This window comes from Mobula hypostoma, chromosome 11 (genome assembly GCF_963921235.1).
Source record: "Mobula hypostoma chromosome 11, sMobHyp1.1, whole genome shotgun sequence".
In the NCBI taxonomy this organism is placed as follows: Eukaryota; Metazoa; Chordata; class Chondrichthyes; order Myliobatiformes; family Myliobatidae; genus Mobula; species Mobula hypostoma.
Genome location: NC_086107.1, coordinates 105237903 through 105265380, shown reverse-complemented (window position 1 = coordinate 105265380; position 27478 = coordinate 105237903). Strand labels below are relative to the sequence as shown.

The 27478-nt window shown below is 42.4% G+C and overlaps 1 protein-coding gene across 2 annotated transcripts in view; it reads right to left on the bottom strand.

Annotated features, from left to right (window-relative positions):
• The window catches only part of cnot3a (CCR4-NOT transcription complex, subunit 3a), a 146606-nt gene that overhangs the window by 52452 nt on the left and 66676 nt on the right, over nt 1-27478 (bottom strand). The window contains exons 2-5 of one of the 2 annotated variants that reach the window (XM_063062804.1): nt 20695-20772; nt 16042-16109; nt 13417-13484; nt 5851-5925 (exon numbers count right to left, since the gene is read on the bottom strand). In XM_063062804.1, the coding sequence (XP_062918874.1) occupies nt 5851-5925; nt 13417-13484; nt 16042-16066 (168 nt within the window). In that variant the 5' untranslated portion in view covers nt 16067-16109; nt 20695-20772. The remainder of the gene's footprint in view (nt 1-5850; nt 5926-13416; nt 13485-16041; nt 16110-20694; nt 20773-27478) is intronic. The other variant, XM_063062802.1, reaches the window with a different exon arrangement.

The following is a 27478-nucleotide window of genomic DNA, read 5'->3' as shown; positions in this document are numbered from 1 at the left end:
GAAAAAGCTTATAATGTGTTGCTTTTTAATGTAAATCTAGTCTTAAAACAGATTTATCCTGGATATGTTTTTCAAGTTTACCAGAAAATGTTTTAGTTCCAAAATTGGGATGACAGTCCTCTTGATAGCCTCCTTATCAGTCTGTAACTTTGAATGCCAATACTTCTCCCTAAATGTTACTTTAAAAAAAAATTTAACAGACTCACAAATATTTTTCTTATATAGTAGGAATTCAACTCAAAATAGCTTCACTTTAAGTTCTGTTAAACATTTCAGGCATATCTAAAAACAGTGAATCTCATGAAACTTTATCATGTTAGATTCTCCACCACCTTTCACACTACTGACTTAATGCCAGAATTTATTTGAAAATTTCAAGATGGTTCAACCTTGTAAAAAAAACTGAGTTCAAACATTTTGTAATATTCTTTCTTTTGAGGCATGGAAAGTATTCGTGGCTGAACTAGACTAGTGATTTATTTAGAACCTAAAGTTGTTCATTTCATTGTACACTAAATCTCTTTGATACTGTCTAGGTACCATATCCGATGCGGACGTTGGTGACCATGGTTTTCCATGTAGATCTATCCCTCGTTCTTTGGATGACTTCCATTTCCTCGATGTGTAGCCACCTGGCTAGGCTTTTGATGTACATAAACCAAGGTCTTCCTCTAGGTTTGCTCCCCTCAATCTTTCCAGAGAGTATGAGTTTTTCTAGTACATCTTTCCGCATGATGTGTCCTAGGAATCTGAGTTGTCTTTCTCTTATTGTTGGTATGAGTGATCGAACTGCTTGGGCTCTTCTGAGAACTTCTTCATTTGATGTGTGTGTGGTCCATGATATTTTTAACATTCTCCTGTAGAACCATAATTCAGCTGCTTCTAGTCTCTTCTCCATTGCTGGGGAAATGGTCCAGCATTCACCTCCATAAGTCAGGATAGAATAAACGCAGCACTGCAGTAATCTGTTTTTAGTGTACATGCTCATCTTTCTGTTAATATGGTCTTCATTTTTTCTTTGATACAACACAGAGAAAATCCTCAACATCCCTGCATTCATCCTGATCAGATATTTAATTCAAGTAGCCACATTAAAATTATGGTTACATGAGTAAATTGGATAATGGGTATTCTCCACACATGCTACTACCCTGTCATTCTCTGTAATAAAACAAATTTAAAATGTGACTTAATATTTTCCATTGCTTGGATGAGTACAACTGAAGCAGGACTCAATCAGATCAGCACTATCTCAGATCAAGCAGTCCATTTGATTATCAGCACACCCTGCCTTCAGTACACATCTCTGGCAAAATGCATCATAATCTCCCATGAATCCTTTGAAACACACAAACTCCCGACCTATGCCACCTAGAAAGAATGACACTGAACACATGGAGCTACGATGGCACTTAACAACTCATTTGAGCTCATCTGCGAAAACAGATTCATTTCTACATTTGATGTCACTCATTTCCCTTTCCAGGGTGGATGGGGTTCTGTTGGAGAACCCGACCTGGAGTTAAACTCAGATTTCGGTTCTTTGCAGTGGTGGGACCTGCTCCTGGGGGCTCACGATCAGCCGCTATTCGAAATCCCATGGACGCAGCCTAGAAGACAAGCTTGCCTTCAGGGCTCCAAGGCTTCATGGCCCTGTGGAAAAGCTGATTCTATGCTGGTGTCCCCAACTGAAGCAGCGCGGGAGAAATTGGAACATCAGGAATTAGCAGTCAGAGGCCCTGCATTCAGTGAATCGTGTTCTCTCTTTTGTTCATGGGGGAAGAGTTTGTTGCCAATTCTCAAGTTGGAGAACTCGCAAGAGAAGCAACGTGACAGACTTTTATCATCGCAAATCAGCAAGTTGCTTTGTTATGTCTCGCCTCTTGCTGTGAAAGAGGGACATCTCTTTATTATGGGTGGAGGAGTTGGGCGTGTGTGTGGGAAAAGAGACAAAATTGAGAAGCCTAGAGAAAATTAAGCGAAGAGGGAACGGGGATAAAATGGAGAGGGGGCAGTGGCCGGGGGGGGGGGGGGGGGTGAAGATAACCTAAAATTGGAAAACTTAACCAGGTGGAATACAGGGTGTTGTTTTTCCAGTTTGCATTGACAGTAGAGAAGCCAAGGAGAGACAGGTCAGTAAGGGGAGTTAACCTGGTCTACAACTGGCAGCTCAGGATGGCCATTTCAAACAGAGCTTAGATATTCTGAGAAATGGTCACCCAGTCTGCACTGGTTTCACCCATGTACAAGAATCCAAATTCAGCAAAGTTGGATGAGAAGCATGTGAACCTTTGCATCACCTGGAAGGGCAGTGAAGAGGAAGGAGATCCAAGGACAAGTGTTACATAAACTACAAGGGCAGAAAGAAGTGCCGGGGGTCAAGGAGGAATAGGTGTGGAGGGATGATCAGATCAGGGAGTGGTCGCTATGATAGGAGGAAAGGGGTAGGGATATGTGGCTGTTGATGGGATCTGTTTGCAGCTGATATTCTGGATGCAGAGACTCAAGGGTGAAAGATGAGGATAAGGGGATCTCCATTTCTGTTCTGGACGGGATGAAGTAGGGTGAGATCAGAAATATGATGAACAGAAGGTGGGCTCCATCAACCACAGCAGAGGAGAAGCCATGCATCCTGTAAAAGGAAGGCATTTCAGGTGTCCTGGAACAGAAAGCCTCATCCACAGGGTTTGTTGTAGAGACAGAGAAATTGGAAGAAAGGAACTGTACTCCCACAGGTCAGGGTGGGAAAAAGCGTAGTGTAAGCAATTGATGGGTTTATAGTAAATATCACTGCACGGTTTGCCTCTGAGATGGAGACAGACATCTAGAAAAAAAGGAAAGGTGTCAGAAATGGTCCAGGTGTATATGAAAACCAGGACAGAATTCGCGGTGAGGGTGATGAAATGGCTAAGTTCTGCACAGCTGCAAGAAGCAGTACCAATGCAGTCATCCGTGTAATAGAGAAAATGTTGCGGAGTGGTACAAGAAAAGGTCTTAAACCAGGACTGTCTCACGTGGCCATCAAAAAGACAGGTATAGCTGGGGCCTATGAGGCTACGCTTTTGACTTGGAGAGAGGGGAATCAAATGAGAAGTTGTTTAGAGTAAGAACAAGATAAGAAAGGCGGATGAGAATGCTGGTGGAGGGGAACTGAATGGATCTTTGTTGCAGAAGGAAATGGAGGCTTTTAAGACCTTGCTGATGGGGAATGTTCCTACTTCCATTAAGGATTGGAAATTGGCACCAAAGATTCATAAGCTTTCATATTCACCTGGACCATTTCTGGACTTCCTTGCTCTTGCATCCAACTTCAGGCTCCTAAAACTTTGTACCAACTTGCTCTCCCACCCAGCCTCAAGCTCCCAACACTACTCTTCCTTCCCCCCACCTCTGTTCTCACCTCAGCCTTCTGATCTCGTATCCCACCCAGCAGGGTGGGACATTTCCAGTGACCCAGATCCAATCCTGACCTCGGGTGCTGTCTGCAGAGTTTGCACATTCTCTATGTGACGGTGTAGGATTCCCCCGAGAGCACCAGGTTCCTCCCACATCCCCAAGCTGTGCGAATTGGAAGGATAATTGGCCCCTGTAAATTACGTAGGTGAGGGGTGGGATCTGGGGGTGGGGGCGTGAAGTTGATGGGAGTGTGGGGAGAATAAAATGGTGTTGATGTAAACTGGTGTTTGATGTGTGTAGATGAACTCAGAGCATCAAAGGGCCTGTTTCGGTGTTCCGTGATTCCCTATATAAAAATGAGCTCAGAAGCCCACTGGGGTTCAAGTGAAGGAAAGGCTCCCAACCAGTCAGATATATTTTGGGACACCACGTAGTGTAGTGGTTAGCGCAATGTTATTACAGCTTGGCAGCAGAGTTCAATTCTGATGCTGTCTTTAGGAAGTTTGCACATCCTTCCCATGAGCACCTGGGTTCCCTCTGGGTGCTCCAGTTTCCTTCTGCATTCCAAAGGTGTACCAGCTAGTCGGTTAACTGGTCATTGTAAATTGTCCCGTGATTAAGTGAGGGTTAAATAGGTGGGTTGCTGGGCAGTGCGGCTTGTTGGGCCAGAAGGACCTGTTCCACACTGTATCCCTAAATAAATAAAAGTTCCTCCTGGCCTTTCTCTTGAAATCCCATCCCATCCTCTTCTCACTCCACCCCCCTTCCCCTAAAATCCTCTTCTCTTTCTTCTGGTCCCAATTCTGTCCCCAGCTCCAAACACTGCCAGGTCTTTATCATTCTCCATGACCTACCAAAGCAGTCTGTCCTCACCAAAGGCCTCACCTTTGAACCTCTGTGCCCATACCTCAACAAGTTCTGGGCCAGTCATGATGTGGAATTCTTCCATCTCCTCCACTTCCATGACTATTTCTTTGGCAATGAGTCAACACACCCCACTGATGACTCCTTCTCATATCTCCAACACCCCATTTTTCTTGGATACTCCCTTAGGGCCTTTTACTCTCTCTCAACCTATTTATCTGCATTTACTACTGTGACATCAACCATCTTGACTCCTCCACTCTGCTGGCCCACCCCAACTTCACCTCCTCTGTACGACCAGCCCTCCATTTACTTTACACCAATCGTAACCTTGCCATCAAACATGCATACAAGGGCAATGACCCTGCCAATAAACACTAAGCCAACATCTCCCACCCACATTTTCACAGCCTCTAAGCTGATAGTGCTTCAACCCCACACTTCGCGTTCCTATCTCCTACTGAAGATCCACAACAGGACTGCCCTGGTAGACCCACTGTTTCAGCCTGCTCTTGCCCCACCAAACCCATCTCCTCATACTTCAACATCTTGTTTCCCCCTTCTCCAGTCCCTTCCCATCCTCACCCAGGACACCTCGTGCACTCTCCACCATTTGGACAACTTCCCATTCCCTGGCTCGCACTGCCCCATCCTCACCATGGGAGTCCAGACTTTACATACTTCAATGCAGGGGTTCAACCCAAAACATTGATAATTCTTTTCCTCCAACAGACGCTGCTTACCTGTTGAGTTACTTTCTGAAGAATTAGTAGGAAGATGTACGAAAAGCAGGCTACAACAAATACATCAAAACATCTTGTCCAGTTATTATCTGACCTGTTTATCAAATGCATCCTTCAATTAATGCTAGGTCCTTGCTGTAACGTGACCTGCCATTATGTGGCTTGAGCAGTTTAAGGTGAGGCCTGTAAAGCTGCAAACGCAGCATCTCAACAGAACTTTTCAGTCACTGACAAACCTGAAGACAATGGGTCTGACATAATGGCAGAACAATGAAAAGCTGCTCTGTTGTGTCACAATGCACAATTTCTGACAAAATCAAGCCATTCATGCTCTCATCACAACCAAAAAATTCAGCCATATTCCTGTTACTGATGGCTGAACACTTTTAAATTACCTTAACAATATCGCTGAATGGCACAGAAGTGCCACATAACAATGAGTAACCAGGAGCATTAGGAAACAAACATAATGATTTCACGCATTTTTGTCATTTTGTGCTGCGCATAAAACATGTGTTGCATTCACTTCTGCATTCCCATGTAGAGTGTGGAAAAGGTTCTGACACTGTATCAGAGTTATCAAAATGCTGGATAATTTAACCTTTGGCACACAAGTGGGAAATGAAGTTGTCAATTTTTGAGGGATAGGGTGGAATGGGAAAGAATCATAAGCTTTTTGGTGCAGCGATAAGAGGTGTAAAATCACAATCTTTATGCTCACATCAGTGATCTCCACACTTGTACCAAGGTGTGCTGCACCAAAGCTAGTAACTACCAGACAGAGTTGCAAGGTGAGTGCTCCACAGGCGGTATGTGGTCAAAGAATGCTTTGTTTATTCTGGCTCACCTGTAGTTTCTTAATTTCCTTCTTCAGGTCGGCTTCATATTTTTCCTTCTGATTTGCATTTGCTGCGCTGTGAACCTGATTACAAGAAGATTGTTAGAATAGGTATTTGTTCAACAAAGGCTACCTTCAACACCTCATCAGCTTTGAACTCCTAGGGCTTCTGTTTATTTTACAGCCAGCTAAAATGCAGCTTCAATAACCAAAGTCATGATATTTAGCACTATGCTAGAACAACTACCAGTTTCTTATGTGTTAATCTGCAATTAAATCTTGAGTCTGAGAGGAACTGAACGGAATGTCAGGAGAAATAAAGTGGGATCTGTATAATCAGTACAGACCCTGTGGGTCATGAGATCTGTTTACAATCTGCAAATCTCTGGTTCTAAATAGCATTATATAGCACTGCCCCAGCTGCTGTGCTCTGTGTCCGCTAGTACAATGAACTGATACCAAGGCCTTGGGCCTACTCCAGGCTGCTCCGGGTTTGGATCTGTGGACTCGTGGCTACCTGTGAGCAAGCAAATTTCAAGGTTGTATAATTTATATTCTGTGATAATAAATGTATTTGAATCTTGAAATTCTCAGCAAGTATATTTAAGAAACTGACTTTAAGACAATTGTCTTGTTTTCAGTAATGGTGAATGTCTCTTCTAACACTTTCTGTCAAAATGTTCCATCACCACGTCCACTCCAAACTTCAAAACCCACCACCATCTCCATAATCGTGGATCATACAACTGTCAAATAGGCTGCCCAGACTAAGCAACATTTTCTATTTCTTGGGGTAAGTAAGTTAACTGAAGCTGTCAGTTGTCCATCATATCCAACAATGACAGGAGACCTGTGTGGGGGAGTTTTTAAAAAGCAAAAGCTATTGCACTGCAGCAGTTCCACTCTCTTGACCTTGGAAGTCCAGGTCCACTGGTATGAGTAGTCGTCACAACTGGCGACTTCCTCGGTTGCAGTGGATGACCATGACTTCATCTGTACCTTGCCGTGCCCTTCCCTCACCACGAAACTTTGCAGATCCGGCTTCCTGGCTGCTGGATCTCACTGTTGTCCTCATCTGCCCAGTCTGCTGGAATGATTTCACGTGCTAGGACAGGCACACCCCTACCTCACTGGGGTATGAGGCCCACCAGCTACCTTCACCTAGTTTAGCGGTGTACCTGGGTGTGTCACATGGAAACAGCTAACTAAAGTTGCACTGATGCCTGTCTGCTGCCTTGTATCACCATTCAGCAGTGTGCATTTTGATTATTTTGCTTACGCGGCAAGAAACATCTCCATTCCACTAAGTGGATATAGATAATTTCACTACCTTTAATGCTTAGAAGCATTAGCTCTGATGATACTCATTGTTCATGGTTCCTTCTTGTTCCTTTCCAATAAACTTGACTTGATTCATTGGTCCTAGAGTCCAAACAGGTTTGTACTCATACTTTAAAGATGCATCCACACACTCTCCATACTACTCTGCCAGGAATCTGGCATTCCTGTAGCAACAAAGCTACAATCTCATCACTGCATGGAATAAACCACCAAGGCAATATGGTTGGAAAGACAGTGTGGATGCGGGGGCTCAGGGGTGCTCACAGCCACTACAGGAATCTTGGGCCATTGAGAAGGACTAGCAGCAACTGCACCATGTACTGACAGACCATCAGATGCCACAGTACCTTTTCTTGTCATTTGTTGGATCGGAGGGAAGTTCTACAATTCACTTTTCTTAGCTGCACAGCTTTCCCCAGCATGGCGGTGCCAGGTTCCTGATGCACCATCATATTGCATCTCAATATATAAAATGGTGTGATGACCCCTTTTAGCACAGATCCCGTTTGCACCACAGGGAATTCCTCCTGAGCACCAAGTGAGTCTTGAGGCGCAGGTTCTAGAATTGCAGATATTCACGCAGCAACGAAAAACAACTTGGAAGGAGATATGCCAGTGAGTTGTATTTACAAAATAAAACCTTGTTGAAATTCTACAGGGCTTTGGTGAGACCAACTTTGGAATACAGTGTTTAGTTTGAATCCTCATAGCTCTGGAAGGATGTATGTGCCTTGGAAGTCAGTAATGCACTGAGTCTCTAACCTGATTGTTGAGGTTAGGGGGTTTGTGCCGTGAGGAGAAAAACTGAGTAGGACTGACCTAAATTAATTGTAATTTGTAAGAACAAGGTATAGTCATAGTCATACTTTATTAATCCCAGAGGAAATTGGTTTTCGTTACAGTTACTCCATAAATAATAAATAGTAATAGAACCATAAATAGTTAAATAGTATTATGTAAATTATGCCAGTAAATTATGAAATAAGTCCAGGATCAGCCTATTGGGTCAGGGTGTCTGACCCTCCAAGGGAGGAGTTGTAAAGTTTGATGGCCACAGGCAGGAATGACTTCCTATGATGCTCAGTGCTGCATCTCGGTGGAATGAGTCTCTGGCTGAATGTACTCCTGTGCCCATCCAGTACATTATGTAGTGGATGGGAGACATTGACCAAGATGGCATGCAACTTAGACAGCATTCTGACAAGGTTGATGCCAGAAGGCTCTATCCTCAGCCTGAGGAATTTGGAAAAGAGGACATCATCTGGCTAAGGGTGCAGTCATATGTGGACTGTTAAGGATTATTGATGAGTTATGGAATTATGTGAGTATAGCAGGCATTAATTCAAATGAGAATCAGCCTTCAGTGCTTAATGTAAATTGCAAAGCAAGCAAATTCAGTTTCAAGCTAAAAGAACACCTTTACAAATACACAATACTGTCTGTGGAGCACAGGCTGGCCCACAGCAGGAGGTCTGACTAGTAAGAGATATGGCTTGCGAAATGGTGACTGTGAGACTTTCGCATATGCATCAGCCAAAGGTTAAAACAATGGTATAATGTTATTAGGCACACATCAAACCATGCAACTATGGCTAATTTATTTGCACTATTTAACTGAGTTCAATGAAGCTTGCAGACCAGAGTATATTATCACTTAGCACATCTATCAATAGTTGGAAGATCTGTGTACTCTGAGAGTCAGCCATCACAACACTAATCTTGGGAGTGTGGCTCTGTGCTTGGAAATATGTAGAATATCTGTGTGAATTAGTTTGTCCCAGCATTTCAGAGGTGTTTCCCATTGTCTCTTCTTCAGTCGTCCATCGAAATCCGACGACGATGTCCACTCCTTTAACAGTGAGATCTTTGATGACTATACAGTCCTAACCTGGACCCACAAGCTCTATTGCAGGTGGGACATGTATATGTAGTAGTGGTGGCAACCATGGCTGCATTTCTCCTGGCTCACTTCTGCTGTCTTCTGGTTGTTCTTTCCATCTCCAGGATACAAACCCCGTCCCTACACAGCTGTCTCAAGTGGTACGGTCAGCAGCAACATCCTCCAGGTCCTCGGGTCTAACCTTGCACTTCCTTAAAGCATTCTTCATCTGATCCTTATAGTGCTTCTTCGACCCTCCAGCTGAGCGTCGACCATGATGTAGCTGGCCGTATAACACTCTGCGGGGTAGCCGACATGGGAGCATCCTTATCACATGCCCCAGCCACTGCAGCTGGCGCTGGGTGACCCACTGTAGATATACAGTCACAGGAAGCATTGTCAATCCAAAGTGTTGAAGTAAACAATGTCATTGTAACTACTGAAATTCTATTGAATCACCTGCCATTACCTTTGGTCTTAAAGATATAAAAATATGATGTACTTTCGAGTGTGTGAGACTCAAACAAGAGTCTCAAAAGTGAACGAATGAAGAATTTCACATCCACAACTTCTCCAGTTTCTCCACTGACTCAATCACAGTTACAACATGGACCAAGGTGAAATGTATTTCCTCAAATTAGAACTCTCTCAAAAAAAGAATTGTCAACAATTTTTACTGAACTTGTTCAAGGCTTACAGCAACAGATTTTGGAAAATAAGGGCATGAGGGGATATGGTGACAAGGTAGAAACGTCAGCCAAGGGCCTGGGAGAACAAGGAAGTTGGGAGTGGACAGAGGCTGCCTGTGGACGGTGCAGGGGTGACTGAGAACAGAATTAATCATACTGTCACAACAAACCTTGACCTTTTCTATTGCTAAAAGACGTTATGATATTATGCGAGACAGGTGTGCAGTGTGAATTGTAAAGCTTTTAAAATGGTTTGCTCTTCTTTGCTTTTATTTTAGCTGCAACCATATACAACGCTAAATCCAAAGACAGAAATGAGGAGGAATTTTTTTAGCCAGAGGGTTGTGAATCTGTGGAATTTATTGCCGCAGATGGTATTGTTTGGGTATATTTAAAGCAAGGGTTGATGGGTCTTGATTAGTAAGGGTATCAAAGCTTACAGGAAAGTGGGGTTGAGATGGAAAATAAATCAGACATGATCAAATGGCAGGGCAGAATCGATGGCCCGAATGGCCTGATTCAGCTCCTTTGTTTTATGGTCTTAGGAGTTAACAATGTTCTATTTACTTCGCTTTTTCTTATACAGAATCAAGCATTTTACAACAGACAACAGACTCTAGTAATTCAGTAAAAGAAACACTATTCTCTATTCAACAGAGCCAAAGCTGCAATGAAGAACAAACACCATGGTACAGAAGATACCTTGTAACAAAAGAACCTACAAACAGCCTCTACAATAGGAAATTCAAATCCATAATAGTTTTTAGGTGATCAAAAAGAGCACATAGTCAAATTAATAGTGCAAATAACACATACTTATGTATCATTTATACTAGTAATTTCTTGAGAAATTAGTTAAATTAATGTTTGTGTTGTAAAGGGTTAATCGCTGTGCTTGTCGAATGACTTATCATTGTGGCCTTGAACGTAGCAGAATTGGCCACAGGAGCTTTGATTACACCATGGGAATATAGTTGTGGGAACATGAAAATTAGGTGAATACAGAGGTAGGTCTCATAAATGGTGGTAAGTGATGATTGGTCCTCCCCCTGCAGCATTTTATATCAGCGGGAAAGGTATAAAAGTAGAGCAGTAGGGGGCTTGAGGGTAGTTTCTAGGGGCTGGTTGCAAATGGTGTAATGGATCAGGCAGATTAGTAGGTGTGCTGCAATAAGAAGGGCCCGTGTATACCTGAATAAGTATTTCAATGCTTGCTATTCTGTCCTAATAAACAAAGTTTTGTAGCGCTTAGTGCATAATTGGGGTCTGTGTATTTCTGCTTCACCAAGCCAGGTCTGCGAACCTTTTGTGCAACTTAACACTGTTGTGCTTCCTAATATAGCTTGGTTTTTCAAAATTAATTCAAGTGTGAGTGGACACAGACAGTAGTTACTTGATTATAAACTGAGGCAAGGGCAAAGTTAGGGAAAGACGGAACAATTAGCAAGGGAGGTATAAATGGGCCAACACACTCAGAATCAGGTTTAATATCACTGACAAGCGTCGTGAAGTTTGAAATTTGTTGTTTTGTGGCAGCAGTGCATTGTAATACATATTTATATAAAATAAACTACAAATTATAATAAATATGTATAAAATTAAATTAGTGCAAAAAGAGCAAGAAAAAAGAAAAAAGTGAGGAACTGCACATGGTTTCACTGTCCATTCATAACTCCAATGGGGGATGGGAAGAAGCTGGAAATATTGCATGCATGTCTTCATCCTCGATGGTAGCAATGAGAAGAGGGCATGTCCTGGGTGATGGGGGTTCTTAATTGTGGATGCCGCCTTTTTGAGGCATCAAGTTTTGAAGGTGTCCTCAATGCTGGGGAGGCTGGTGCCCATGATGCAGCTGGCTGAGTTTACAACTTTCTGCAGCTTTTTCCGATCTTGTACAGTGACCTCTCCGTACCACATAGTGATGCAACCAGTTAGGATGTTCTCCATGGTACATCTGTAGAAATTTGCAAGAGTCTTTAGTACATACCAAGTGTCCTCAAACTCCAAATGAAATATACTGTAGCCGTTGCTGTGCCTTCTTTATAACTGCATCAATATGTTGTGCCCAGGATAGAGTTTTCAGAGATGTTTACACCCAGGAACTTGAAACTGCTCAGCCTTTCCACTGGTGATCCTTCGATGTGTGTTCCCTCGTCTTCCCCTTCTCGAAGTCCATAATCAATTTCTTGGTCTTTTAAGTGTAGGGTCGTTGTTGCGACGCCACTCAACCAGTTGATCTATCCTGCTCCTGTACACCTCATCACCATCTGGAATTCTGCCAATAATAGTTGTGTCATCAGCAAATTTATAGATGGCGCCTGAGCTATGCCTAGCCACACATCATGGGTATAGGGAGAGACAAGCAGTGAACCAAGCATGCATCCATGAGGTGCATAGTGTTGACTGTCAGTGAGATGTTATTTCCAGTCTGCACTGACTGTGGTCTCCCGATGAGGAAGTCAAGGACCTAGTTGCAAAGGGAGGTACAGAGGCCCAGGATTTGGAACTTGTTCATTAAAACCGAAGGTATAATTGTGTTGAACACTGAGTTGTCATCAATAAACGGCAGCCTGACACAGGTATTGCTATTGTCTATGTGATCCAAGGCCAAGTGGAAAGCCAGTGAGGTTGCATCCGCTGTAGACCCATGTGATGATAAGCAATTTGAATTGGGTCCAGGTCCTCGCTTAAGCAGGAGTTGATTCTGGCCATGATCAACCTCTCAAAGCACTTCATCACAGCAGATATAACTGGGATATTGTCGTTGAGGCAGCTCCCCCTGCTCTTTTTGGATACTAGTATGATTGTTGCCCTTTTGAAGCAGGTGGGAACCTCTGACTGCACCAGTGAGAGATTGAAGATGCCCTTGAACACTGCCAGTTGGGTTGGCACAGGTTTTCAGCATCCTACCAGGTACACCATAAGGGCTTGACACCTTATGAGGGTTTACCCTCTTGAAAGATTTTCTGATGTCAGCCTCTGAGACAGGGTTAACAGGTGCTGCAGGGATTAATACTGCTGTGGTTTCATTCTCCCTTTCAAAGTGTTTATAAAGGACGATGAAGCATCACAGCCATTTGTAATGTAAGTTTCGCTTTGTAGGAAGTAATAGTCTACAAAACCTGCCAGAGCTGATATGCATCCGATTCTGTCTCTAAATTTAATCGGAATTGCTTTTTGCTCTTACAATAGCCTTCTGTAGTCGTACCTGGACTTCTTGTACGGTGGTGGATCACCGGTCCTGAATACCACAGATCTAGCCTCAGCAGGCTTATGAATATCCTGGTTCATCCATGGCTTTTGGTTTGGTTATGTCCAGTATGTCCTCGAAGGCACACATATCCAGGCAGATCTTGATGGTCTGTGACAACTGTGGCATATTCATTCAGATTCAAAGATGAACCCCTGAATATTATCCAGTTTAAACTAGCTAGGCAAGATATAGAGAGGATAATAGTATTTTTACAAAGGATAAGCAGAAAGAAATTGGGCATTTTTAAGGATTATTTAATGGTCTTTAATATAAAAATAATCTTGGGAATATAAGAGATTAAAAATTTCATATGTATGCTGATGGGGTATAACTGGTAAATCTGGAAAAGGACACACAATGAAGAAAGTTCGAAGTATCACAAGAACAAAGCAGACAATTTTCATTAATTCTACCTTTTGCCAGATGTCTTCAAAGGTTTCTACACCTTCACTGACTTTCTTCAGACAGCGGTCAATTTCTCCTGCAGAATACAAAAAAAGAGGAATTAGCACTTCTTTTGGAATGAAGTTTCCATAAGTTTGCAATGGTCAAATATTCTAAATTACATTAAATCTGATGGAAACTCAGCTTGGAAAGTTATCCATCCCAAACAAAACTTTAAAGCATAAATTTACATAATCTAGGTATATTCAGCAGTGTACAGAATTACAATCATTCATTTTGATTACAGTATAGAATAAACACAAGAGAGTCTGCAGACCCTAGAAATCCAGAGCAACACACACAAAATGCTGGAGGAGCTCAGCCGGTCAGACAGCATCTATGGAAATGACGTTTCAGGGCGAGACCCTTCTTCAGAACTGAGAAGGAAGGGGCAAGATGCCAGAACTAAAAAGTGGGGGGCCAGGAAAGAGGCCAGTTGGAAGGTGATAGGTGAAGCTGGGTAGGTGGAAAAGGTCAAGCCAGGTAGGTGGGAAAGGTCAAGGGCTGAAGAAGAAAAAATGTGGTAGAAGAAGAGAGTGGACCATAGGAGAAAGGGAAGAGGGAGGTGACCCAGGAGGAAGTAATAATCAGGTGAGAAGTAAAAGGTCAGAGTGAGGAATAGAGGAGAGGGGGTAGGGAGAGTTTGTTTATCGGAAGGAAAAATCATTATTCATGCCATCAGGTTGGAGGGGATCCAGAGGAAGTATAAGGTCTGATTCCCACTCTCACTCCAAAGTATTGGTCAATGACCACCCTCAGGGTAGAGGAGCAACACCTTACGTTCCGTCTGGGTAACCTCTAACTTGATGGCATGAATATCAATTTCTCCTGCCAGTGAACAAATTCTCCCCTCCTTTATTCCACACTCTGACCTCTTACTTCTTCTCAACTGCCTATTACTTCCTCCTGGGTCCCCTCCTCTTTCCCACTCTCCTATGGTCCACTCTCCTCTCTTATCAGATTCCTTCTTCTCTAGTCCTTGACCTTTCCCACTCACCTGGCTTCACATATCACCTTCCAGCTAGCCTCTTTCCCTCCCACCATCTTTTTATTCTGGCATCTTGCCCCTTCCTTTCTAGACATGAAAAGAGTCTTGGCCAGAAAAGTTGAGACTGTTGACCCGCTGAGTTTCTCCAGCATTTTGTGTGTGTTGCTGAAGAACAGCATAAAGTTCATTTACATATCTATATTCCAAATAATGTACAATCGTATTTGGCATATCGAATACCTCTCTGCAGTCTATCATTCATTTTAGCGGAATACTTCTCTTGCTATGTCTTTCCAAATCCTCCACACTTCAGCAAGATTGTGCCTTCTACTTGGCACCTCTTCCAGAGACTAGAATTGCCTACTTTGCCTTATGTACTTCCTCCTCAAACTCTCTGCATGCTTTCTTCTTTTCCTCCTCCTCCTTCACCACTTTCTCCCTGGTCCCTTGAACAACTCTTGCACCTACTTTCCCCTCAGAGAGCCTGCTTGAACTCTACCGCACCATAATGCACATCAGTAAAATTTAGAGTTTGGGAAACACTCTTCGCACTGAAACATCTATTTGCAGACTGAGGACCATACCCAGTATATACATTGATCATCGTCCAATCGACAGGCGGAGCCTTTTACTAAACCTTTTACTGATAGCGCCCCTGATCCAAATAATTCCAAAAAGTATATCGGCTACAAGCTTTAATAGGAGCTTAATAAACACCATTGGTAGACTGATAGCCAAGAAGCAACTAAGAAAATAATAAGATGGAATTCTGAAAGTCCTGTCGCCTTCCATTAAGAATTATTAGCGCCTCTGTTTTTTAAAAGTAGCCTCAATTAACTTTTCACTGATCTGTGACTTCTGCTGAACCTATCACCGGAGAATATAAAAAGGCAACTCAATACAGGGGAAGAGCCGGTGATTAGAGTAGCTAACGCAAGAACAGATCTGACGCAAGGTTTGGATAATTTAAGCACCGGGCCATTTTGAAATGGTTGGAGGCAAGAGATGGGCCGGTTTGGCTCACTGCTCCGCGGGGTTTGCTCATCTCTGAGCTGGATTGAGGCCGTGATCTGCAACTAATGAACTTCTGAAGCGGCTACAGTGATGCCTGGCTTTGTGAACTTCAGCTCTGAATGCTGTTTGTTTGCACAATTTGATTTTTTTCTCTCTGCACACTGGGTGTTTGGACGGTCTTCTATTGGGGTCCATGGTTGCCTGTAAGGAGACGAATCCCAAGGTTGTATAAAGTTTACGTACTTTAATAATAAAATGTACTTTGAACTTTTGAACATACAATAAGAATCCCATGAGAAATTTATAACAGCAACTTACAAAATGCAATTACCATTAACCTGATGGTGTTTTCTAACCCTGAATGGTGACCTGATTGAACTACCTGAGGGGATTTGCCCAACAGTCTAAATCAGGGAAATCAAGAATCTGTCACATTCTCCAAAATATTCAATTATCTTTTATCACAACTCTTTCACAGGCAGACATGCAGACACTTTATATTTCAGAACGGGGTGTCAGAAACAGTTCTAATACACCATGTGCTCGTCACCTTTCCTGACAAAATGTCACAATTCACACAACAATATCTTACCTTGTAACTTCCTTTTATCAGCCATGACTGAACGATCAGTCAGTGCCTTAAAACCATGCTCCAGTGCGCTGCAAGAGAGAAATTACGGTCAGCAACTTTACAGACCATAAAAGACAGTGATCAGGATGAAACACACAGGAGAAACCATAAGAGGTAACTAACAGTCTGAGATGTAATCAAGTACATAACCCATGTGCTGTAACTGACTCTCGGCTCAATACACTGTAATATGTTTCAACCCGATACACTGCAACAGTCATAGTGTGACACATTCATTAACAGAGTCACCTTTGCTTAACTATCTGCATATCACTACCCAATTCACCATAACCCAGATTAAAAACTGACACCTACATCTGATAGGCAAACATATTTGAAGAATCACAACCCGATATTTTGTAAATGCCAACCATTTGACACACTATAACAAAAAATACGAAAGTCTGACAAAGGGTCAGCTCATCCGGAAGTTAATGCTGCAGAAGCTGACCATTAAGCTTCTTTTCAGACTGGACAGATATAATCACTAACCAGCAGGCTCCATCACAAAGATGCTGATCTGTTTTGTTCGTTTTTTTTTGTGCAGGATGAGGGATTTGGGGGTCAATGTGCCCGATCCATTTTGCTTGTTTTTTTGGTTCGGGAGGAGGAATTTGGGGAAGGGTCCATGTGCCTGATTCGTTTTGCTCTGTTTTTATGTGGGAGAGAGATTTGGGGCTTGATGTGTCTGTTCCATTTTTTTTAGGGGAGGTGGAATTTAGGGTTTGACGATTGTGCTGCCTTTCATTTCTTTCCTGGTTTCATGGCTACCCAGAGAATCGAAGAATTTCAGAACTGTATACTTTGATAATAAATGAACCTTTAGCTGAAATATATTGGCATGTGATTTCTGGTGACAAGGATATAGACCCTAAGCATTTTTAATGTAATCAGAATGTAGAGTAGAGGGAGGCCTCACTGCATGAGACCCCAGTTAAGAACAGGATCACTAATTCATTCTGGGACTTCAGTGAGGGCATAGGGAAAACTACATTTCATTTTAACATTCCCTGGTGACGCTTACCAACTCTTCCTTCGTTACATTAACGACTGCATTGGTGCTGCTTCATGCACCCATGCTGAGCTCATACAATTTTTAGCAACTTTGCCTCCAACTTCACCCTGTCCTTAAACTCACTTGGTCCATTTCAAACACCTCCCCCTCTCCTTTCTCTCCATCTCTGGAGACAAATTATTTAATGACATATTTTATAATCTTACTGATTTCCTTGGCTATCTTGACTATACCTCTTCCCACCCTGTCTCCTGTAAAAATGCTATTCCCTTTTTTTCAGTTCCTTCATTTCCACTGCATCTGCTCCCAGAAAGAGGTTTTCCTTTCCAGGTCATAAGAGATGTCCTCCTTCTTCAAAGAACAGGGTTTTGTTTCCTCCAGCATAGATGCCGCCCTCACCCGCATATCTTCCACTTACTGAGAATCCGCGCTCACCCCATCTTCCTGTTCCTTAACTGTGAAGAGTTCCTCTTGTCCTAACCTACCACCCTATGAGCCTCCACATCCAACATCTCCATAGGGATCCTACCACAAGTACATCTTTATCTTCCCCATCCTACTCTCCACTTTCTGCTGGAATTGCTCCCTCTGTGATTCTCTTGTCCTTTCATCCCTCCCCACTAATTTCCCTCCCGGCACTTATCCCTGCAAATAGTCAAAGTGCTACAGTTGTCCAATTATCTCCTCCCTCTCCTCCATTCAGGGCCCCAAACAGTCTTTCGAAGTGAGGCAACACTTCACCTGTGAATCTACTGGGGTCGTCTATTGTATCTGGTGCTCCTAATGTGGTCTCATCTACGTTAGTTAGACAAGCTGTAAATTGGGAGACCACTTTATCAAGTACCTCTGCTCCATCTGCCAAAAGCAGAATTTCCCAATAGTCAAGCAACACACATCAAAGTTGCTGGTGAACACAGCAGGCCAGGCAGTATCTCTAGGAAGAGGTATAGTCGACATTTTGGGTCGAGATCTCAGCCCGAAACGTCCACTGTACCTCTTCCTAGAGATGCTGCCTGGCCTGCTGCGTTCACCAGCAACTTTGATGTGCGTTGCTTGAATTTCCAGCATCTGCAGAATTCCTCGTGTTTACGTTTCCCAATAGTCAACCATTTTAATTCTTATTCCCTTCCTATTCCCATTCAAACATGTCAGTCCATGACCTCCTTTTGTGCCATGATGAAGCCACACTCAGAAGAGATTTACCAGCATACAGCCCATAAGAATAGACTAAGTGAGCTAGGGCATTTCTTTGTGATGTAAAGGAGGATGAGAGGTGACTTAATAGAGGAGTATAAGAAAGATAAGAGGCACAGATTAGTGGATAGCCAGGGACTTATTCCCAGGGTGGAAATGACTAAAAAGGCGGCATCATTTTAAGGTTATTGGAGGAAAGTATAGAAGGATGTCGGAGGTAGGTACAAAAAGTGGTGAGTACCAGGGGTGAAAGTAGAGACAGGTACATTAGTAAAATTTAAGAAACTCTTAGATGGGCATATGAATGAAGGTAAAACGTAAGGCTGTATGTGAGGGAAGCGTTAAGATTGATCAAGAAATAGGATAAAAGGTCAGTACAACACCATGGGCCAAAAGGCCTGAATTGTGTTGTACTGTTCTATTAACTGAGAATAGTTGAAAATTATCATATGACAAAGATAGCTTCAGTTTAAGCTGGTTATTTGTTAGCCCAAACTATAAATTATCATTGAACTAGCTGCCATTGCTACTTGAAAAATAATGTCAATAAAACAATTTGAGGTAAGTTACTACATTGGTCACATTATGATATTGAGCACAACATGAATGTATGATTAACAGTATACTTGTCCTTACACTGCACTTCATAGAGATCTTTTGCTCCATTTTATAAGAGACAAATTATCTGATGCATTCTTACAGTTTGTTATCAATTACCTTATTTTCTCAAAATTACAATGGGGGTTCATTTTGTAAAGTGGATTAATCCATTTAAGATCTGGATTTGACTCTGCTTACTATCAAAATTATGACTATGAAGGAAACATAACTGAATTTCAGCAGTTTTCAGGCATTGAAGTGACAGAAATCGACAGTTGAGCAGAGCTGAAACCTATCCTTTGGGCTACTCAATAACTTGGGACCCAAATTTTCTTTTGGAAAGGGAGCTCTCTTAGGGGTTTGATGCAGTTGATGAGACCTTACCACGCAATGTGAGTTGCAGCCATTCATTCCAGTTCAGAGGGCTACAAATGGCAGCACAGATATTCCAATCCATGCTGATAAACATTATTATCTGACACAATGAAGCACCTACACTTCCTAGACTATAGATGGTCACAACTCAACAGCTATACCTCACTAACTCAATTCACTGTTAAATAACTAACAGAAGCCAATACCCAGATGCCACAGCCGGACACACTGCAACATGAACATTATCAGGAATAATGCAGCATGGATCCAAGACGCCACAGAGACACCGGGCTCTGACACACCGTCACACAGACACTGGGTTCTGACACACCGACATGCAGACACCGGGCTCTGACACACAGTTACATGGACACCAAGTTCTGACACACCATGATACAGACACTGAACTCCAGACACACTGCCAAGTGGACACTGAACCTTGCTGCAACTCGGTACTCAAAAATTTTAAATGATGGTTTATTGCATCACTTAGAATAATCATCGGCTGTTTCACACCGCTTTTAAATGTTCTGACATGTTCAATTTGAGATAACAACTTTCTAAAAACAGATAGATTCCTTAAAACCAATAAGATGCTCATTTTCAAGAAATGTTCTTGTTGAAAATCCTGATAATCTTCAAAAATATTCCACAGGATTTTTATATTCCACTTGCATTATCAGTACATGATGCCAGTACCAGCCCAGGTGAGAAGTGTGCTTGACCTAAAATGTTAACTGCATTTTCCTTTCTGCATGACCTGCTGCATTTCCAGTAATCTGTTTTTGTTCAGTTGAGTCCCCTAGAAGTTCAGGAAAAGAGGCGCTGGTATGGGGGTGCTATCACACAAGATCAAAAGAAGCTGCAGAGAGTTGTGAACTCAGTCATCTCCATCATGGGCACTAGCTTAGCCTCCGTAGTATCCAGGACATCTTCAAGGAGTGATGCCTCTAAAAGGTGGCATCCATCATTAAGAACCTGCATCACCAAGGACATGCCCTCTTCTCATTGCTACCATCAGGAAGGAGATACAGGATCCCCAACAATTCAGGGATAGTTCCTCCCCCCCGCCATCAGATTTCAGAATGGACCATGAACCCATGAACATCACCTCACTACTTTTTTTGCACTACTTACTTAATTTAACTATTTAATATATACACTTCCTGTAATTCACAGTTTTTAAAAAAATATTATGCATTGCATTGTACTGCTGCCACAAAAAACAACAAACTTCCTAACATATTTAAACCTGGTTCTGATGACTATCACCGAACCACAGTGATACCCCACATGTACTTCTACACTAAATATTACATCATAAATAGAAAAGCAGATGACAGGCAGTGACTGTGTGCTTGTGGACATTTAGTTACAGTAGGGTTTAGAATTATCACTGATTGGTTTATTGACAATAATTTTACCTATACCATATAAATGTTGGAGATCTCTGGTCAAGGTGTCGGCCTGAATCTCTAGCAGGGTCAGTGTTTTCTAACGATAATGATCTGAAAATAAAAACAGGAGACTGTTACACTAGAGCTCCCTCTGACGCCTTGTGATCAACCCAGAGATAAAGATGGTATAATAGAAGCTATGATAAAATGCCATCTGTGCCTCCCCAACTAAATTCCTACTTGACTACAGCTCTGCCTTTACTACCATCATTCCAAATAAACTGATTCCTAAGCTCCGGAACCTGGGCCTTAGCACTCAGATCTGCAGCTGGATCTTCAACTTCCTCACAAACAGGACCCAGACTGTAAAAATAGGGGACAAGCTCTCCTCTACAATCACTCTGAGCACCGGTGCCCCACAAGGCTGTGTACTCAGCCCCCTGCTGTACTCACTGTACACCCATGATTGTGTAGCAAAGTTTCCATCAAACTCAATATATAAGTTTGCTGATGACACAACAATTGTAGGCTGTATCTCGGGTAATGATGAGTTTGAGTACAGAGAGGAAACTAAGAACCTGGTGGCATGGTGCGAAGACAATTACCTATCCCTCAATGTCAGCAAGACGAAGGAATTGGTTGTTGACTTCAGAAGGAGTAGCGGACCACACGACCCCATTTACATTGCTGGTGCGCAAGTGGAACAGGTCAAAAGCTTTAAGTTCCTCGGGGTCAATATCACAAATGATCTGACTTGGTCCAACCAAGCAGAGTTCACTGCCAAGAAGGCCCACCACCGCCTTTACTTCCTGAGAAAACTAAAGAAATTTGACCTGTCCCCTAAAACCCTCACTAATTTTTATAGATGCACCGTAGAAAGCATTCTTCTAGGGTGCATCACAACCTGGAATGGAAGTTGTCCTGTCCAAGACCGAAAGAAGCTGCAGAAGATCGTGAACACGGCGCAGCACATTACACAAACCAATCTTCCGTCCTTGGACTCACTTTACACCGCACGCTGTCAGAGCAGTGCTGACAGAATAATCAAGGACACCACCCACCCAGCCAACACACTTTTTATCCCTCTTCCCTCCAGGAGAAGGCTCAGGAGCTTGAAGACTTGTACCGCCAGATTTGGGAACAACTTCTTTCCAACTGTGATAAGACTGCTGAATAGATCCTGACCCGGATCTGGGCCGTACCCTCCAAATATCCGGACCTGCCTCTCGGTTTTTTTGCAGTACCTTACTTTCCATTTTTCTATTTTCTATTTATGATTTATAAATTTAAATTTGTAATATTTACTAATTTTTACTATTTTAAATATTTTTAATATTTGTAATCCAGGAAGTGGGAAGCACAGAATCAAATATCGCTGTGACGATTGTACGTTCTAATACCAATTGTTTGGTGACAATAAAGTATAAAGTATAAAGTACTTTCATACAACCTCTCCATTTAATTTTGCAACAAAGCTTGAATTTTAATTCTATGTGTGGTTTATATTCTCAATAAGATATGCTTATTTATACCTCTCTCTGAATTTGCAATGTGTATACTGAGTCAGTAGCCACTGTGTGGTTCAACTGAACTACTCAACATAACAGACCCCGGAGCTCAAGCAGGGATCCTGATCAGTTATTGGGTTATATAATATTCAGTAGACTATTCGTCTAGTGTGGTAGTGTAGTGGGTAGTGTTTGTCGCTCTCACTTTCAGCTTCAACCGCTGGCTAGCAGTCTTGCAAAAAGAGAGCTGAACATATAAGACTCTCCTTGCCAGTACATAGCCTCTCCAACAACAGGCCTCACGCAGTGCCACCTCGCTGTCGACACACGGAAACTGAACTCCTTTCGGACTCAGGCTGAACTACAGAGGACGGGGAGGAGGTCTGGACCCTGCACACGTAGCACACAGGCCCACCGGTGTGTGGACACACCCCAGTGCCCACGAACCAGATCCCCAGCTAGGGGTAAACAGCCCCACTGCCTTGTGGGCAACCTCAGGAGAGACAAGTAAACCCAGACAGCAAATCTGGAGCAGAGCCCCTAAGGCAGCTGGATGTCGTTGAACATCCTTCCAGCAGCTCCTGCTGCCAAGCTGGTGCCAAACGTATTGCTTCATAAGCTTTCCTTTGGACTACACCAGTGAGGCCGAGAGGGGGATATTGATGACTGGGCATCTCAGGATCTCCACACTTTCTGCCCAGGCTTGTGATAATGATGATCATCAACCATTGTACTTTGAGAAGGACAGAAATAACAACCAATATTCAGTATAGCAGATGCTGAACCAGGAATAGAGATGAGTCCATGATCCTTACAAACCAGAATGGGAAATTATACTGAGCACAAGTCAATATTAGACTTTATCACCGCATTCAAGAATACACTCAGTGGCGACTTTATGAGGTACACTTCTACACTTGAACGTTAATGCAAATATCTAATCAGCCAGTCATGTGTCAGCAACTTAACGCATAAAAGCATGCAGACATGGCCAAGAGGTTCAGTTGTTGTTCAAACCAAACATAAGAATGAGGAAGAAGTGCAATCTAAGTGACTATTGGTGCCAGATAGGGTGGTTTGAGTATCTCAAACTGCTGATGCCCTAGGGTTTTCACATGCAACAGTCTCTGGAGTTTACAGAGAACAGTGTGAAAAACAAAAACATACAGCCATGTGTGGGCAAAAACGCCTTGTTAATGAGAGAGGTCAGAGGAGAATGACCAGACTGATACAAGCTGACAGGAAGGCAACAGTAACTCAAATAACCATATGTTACAACAGCGGTATGCAGAAGAGCACAACACGTCAAACCTTGAAGCGGGTGGACTACATCAGCAGAAAACCACAAACGTACACTCAGTGGCCAGCTTATTAGCTATAGGAAGTAGCTAATAAAGTAGCACTGAGCGTATATCCTTCAATTTAGGAAGGATGTCATGTGCTGAAAGAGGACAGAATTACCCCAGGAGGGATGGGGTGGGGCACTGATTTGGCTATGTAGGGAAATTAGAGAACCCGGTTCTATTCTTGTTTGAGCAGATCTGATTCGGGGAGACTGGTAACTTGGTTCATCATTGTTGCATGCACCACGATACAGTGAAAACGTTGTTTTGTATGCCATCCACACAGATCATTCCATAGCAACAGTGTATTGAAGTAGTAGGAGGGAAGACTATAACAGAATGCAGATTAAAGGTACACTTACAGAGAAAGTGCAGAAAAAAGTGGACGACCACAATGAAGAAAATTACAAAGTCAAAAATCCATCTCATCGCACTAAGTAATTGTTCAATAATCTTAGAGCAGTGGTATTGGAACAGTCCTTGAGCCTGGTATATGTGTTTTCAGGCTTTTATAGCTTCTGCCCGATGGAAGAGGGGGAAGAGAGAATGTGCAGGGTGGTTGGGGATCTTTGATTACGTTGGCTGAAATTGGCTAGCAAGAACTATAGACAGAGTTCATGGCAAGAAGGCTGGTTATGTGCTCAGCTGTGTCCACAACTCTCTGCAGCTTTTGTCTCAGGCACAACTGTTGCATTACAAGTTGTTTTGCATCCAGGCAGAATGTTTTCTATGGTGCATTAATAAAAATTGGTGAGGATCAAAGGGACACGGCAAATTTCCTTAAGACTCCTGAGGAAGTAGAGGCATCGGTAAGATGTTTTTTTGGCCGTGGCATCTATGAAGCTGGACCAAGATAGGCTAATAGTTACGTTCATTCCTAGGAACCTGAAGCTTCCAACCTTCCTGACCTCCTGAAGTCAATGACCAGTTCTCGGAATGAGATTTGGGAGAAATGTTCAAAAATGATTCATGATTTTGATAGGTTAAATAAAGATGCCATTTCTGCTGACAAAAGCTTTGATAACAGATTCAAAGACATACAATGGACAAATAGTAAATTGTGGTGAACTCGAACATACTTCCTGCAAAGGCAGCAGAAACAGATTCAACAAGGACATTTAACAAGGAAATAACAATGAAACTGTGGGAAGAAAGGACAACTGAAGGGTTCTACTGAAGAACCAAAAAGGGCCTCCTTCTCTTGGATTCTAAAATACATCCATGTGATGAGTCATCTCTCTTTTTTTATTTTTGTTTAATTACTAAAAGCAGTTTGCCCCATACACATATCTCTAACACTCATAAAAAATATCTCATTGCTATCTATCCACTAGGCCAAACTTTCCAGCTGGCAATCGGCTTTAATAGCTTGATACCTAACCAAGTACAGATGCCAGGAAGTACATCACACAATGGAAGAACATAAATTGTTTTTTTTGTGTTAAGGAACAAATATCCTTAGGTAATTGCTCATCAAGTCATTATGATACCCTAAACCATGAGATTACAAATCCAGCAGATAATTCATATAACAGCAAATTGTTTAATGATCAGATGGTTGCACAGCTGAGAGACCGTCAATATCCAGTACATCATTCTTTTTCTTCATATGGTACCATCAGGCCTACTCCACTCAGCAAAACAGAAAGTAGCTCAATTTAACATTTGAGGTCGCGTGATAAGTGGCGCAAAGGAAAATGGTTGTTGGAGTTACACACATAAAAGTTGCTGGTGAACGCAGCAGGCCAGGCAGCATCTCTAGGAAGAGGTGCAGTCGACGTTTCAGGCCAAGATCCTTCGTCAGGACTAACTGAAGGAAGAGTGAGTAAGAGATTTGAAAGTGGGAGGGGGAGGGGGAGATCCAAAAATGATAGGAGAAGACAGGAGGGGGAGGGATGGAGCCAAGAGCTGGACAGGTGATAGGCAAAAGGGATACGAGAGGATCATGGGACAGGAGGTCCGGGAAGAAAGACAAGGGGAGGGGGGACCCAGAAGATGGGCAAGGGGTATATTCAGAGGGACAGAGGGAGAAAAAGGGAGAGTGAGAGAAAGAATGTGTGTATAAAAATAAGTAACAGATGGGGTACGAGGGGGAGGTGGGGCATTAGCGGAAGTTAGAGAAGTCGATGTTCATGCCATCAGGTTGGAGGCTACCCAGACGGAATATTGTTGTTGGAGTTATTCAGACAACCATCCTTGGCCCAAAGGTTTATAGGTGATTCTTCAATAACTACTTTCTGATCAAGATTAGGCATGAGATTACTTTCTGATGATTCCATTCACAGCTCTTCCAACTACAAAGCACTTTCACTGGTTTATATCACGACAAAGAAAAAAACATAAATTTTTTGTGGGATTAGTACACTGGAAATCATACAATGGGCACTGCCAGAGCAGCTTCACCATCCTTCAACCTGGAGAACGGAGTTTTTTTTTCTATCACAAGGGGGCAATGTTCCTGTCCAAATAACAACAAAGATATTTCTTAATCTCAGAGTATCAGCACAAAGGGAAAACAGAAGAATTTGCATTGAAGAAAACTAGCCACACTGCAACAATACAATTTTCTGGATTTCAGAATCTACCAAATATGGATATACAGAAAATATTAACAACGTTCACAGATCAGAAACTGCTGACTTGACTAGCGGTATTACCTGCTTTCATCTTCTGGTTTACCTGGGATTTCTTTCATTTCACATTTTATGGGCACAAGGAAAGCAAATCAATTTCTTAGTTAATATTCAAGGTCTCAGAAGAGAAATATTTGCAATGGTCCTCTGGGTCATGTAACAACTAGTATTTATGTTGTATTTACATGATGAAAATAGTGCAATGTTCTTCCATGTTCTGACATGGTTTATCTGATAATCCTTAACATCAGGTTAACATAAAATTAAGTTGTAGATGAAATGTCTCCGAATCCCTGCTGGATTTGCTCATATGCTCACAGTGAAAATGATTTGATGGGGATTGCATGTATTATTCTCAGGAATCTTACCCTGGATGCAATTACTGAATACACCACAATCCTAAATTCAATAAAATATTATTCTCCTGCAACACTCTTTCACTTACTTTCTTCCCTATTAACATAAGTTGCCCACTCCTTAAGAGGGATGATCAAATACATCTTATTTATAGAATTCTGATTTAAAAATATATCATGTGAAGATCAGTAATGGGGTGGTATTTATTGGATGCCTTATATTTACAGCCCTATCTATTCAGTTCACCAGAACACTGCTCACAGCTCAACTCTAGTAAAGCCTACTCCAAAGAAACAGCTTCCTCTTTTCTCTGTTGCTCAATATATTGAACCCATTTTCACTATACTAGTCTTTGAGCCTCACATCCAATTCACAAATCTTATTGACGCTGGCCAATTTCCACATGATTTAGATAGCAATCCAGACTATAATCTTTATGGTTCTACTTTTTAATTTGGATCCAAGTTGAATTCCTTAATCAGAAACTCCTTCTTTGATCTTTACCACAGGTTCACATATTTCCTCCCATCACATTCCTATTCAGTCCTGAAATGTCTTCAATCCCAAGCGCAGAGGTGGAAAGGAAAACATAAGGAATCATATTCACCACAGCAGAAAACAGTTTCTCTTCTAAATACACTGAAAGGTACAGGAGTGGACCCCAGCGTGCTCTTCTGCTGCTGTAGTCCATCCACTCCGAGATTTGATGTGTGCTGCATTCAGAGATGCTCTTCTGCACACCACTGGGTAATGCATGGTTTTTTGAGTTACTGTCGCCTTCCCGTCAGCTTAAACCAGTCTGGTCATTCTCCTCTGATCTCTCTCATTAACAAAGCATTTTCACCCACAGAACTGGCTTTCACTGGAGGCTCTTTGCACCATTCTCAGTAAACTCTAGAGACTGTTGTGTATGAACATCCCAGGAGATCAGCAGTTTCTGAGATACTCAAACCACCCCGTCTGGAACCAACAATCA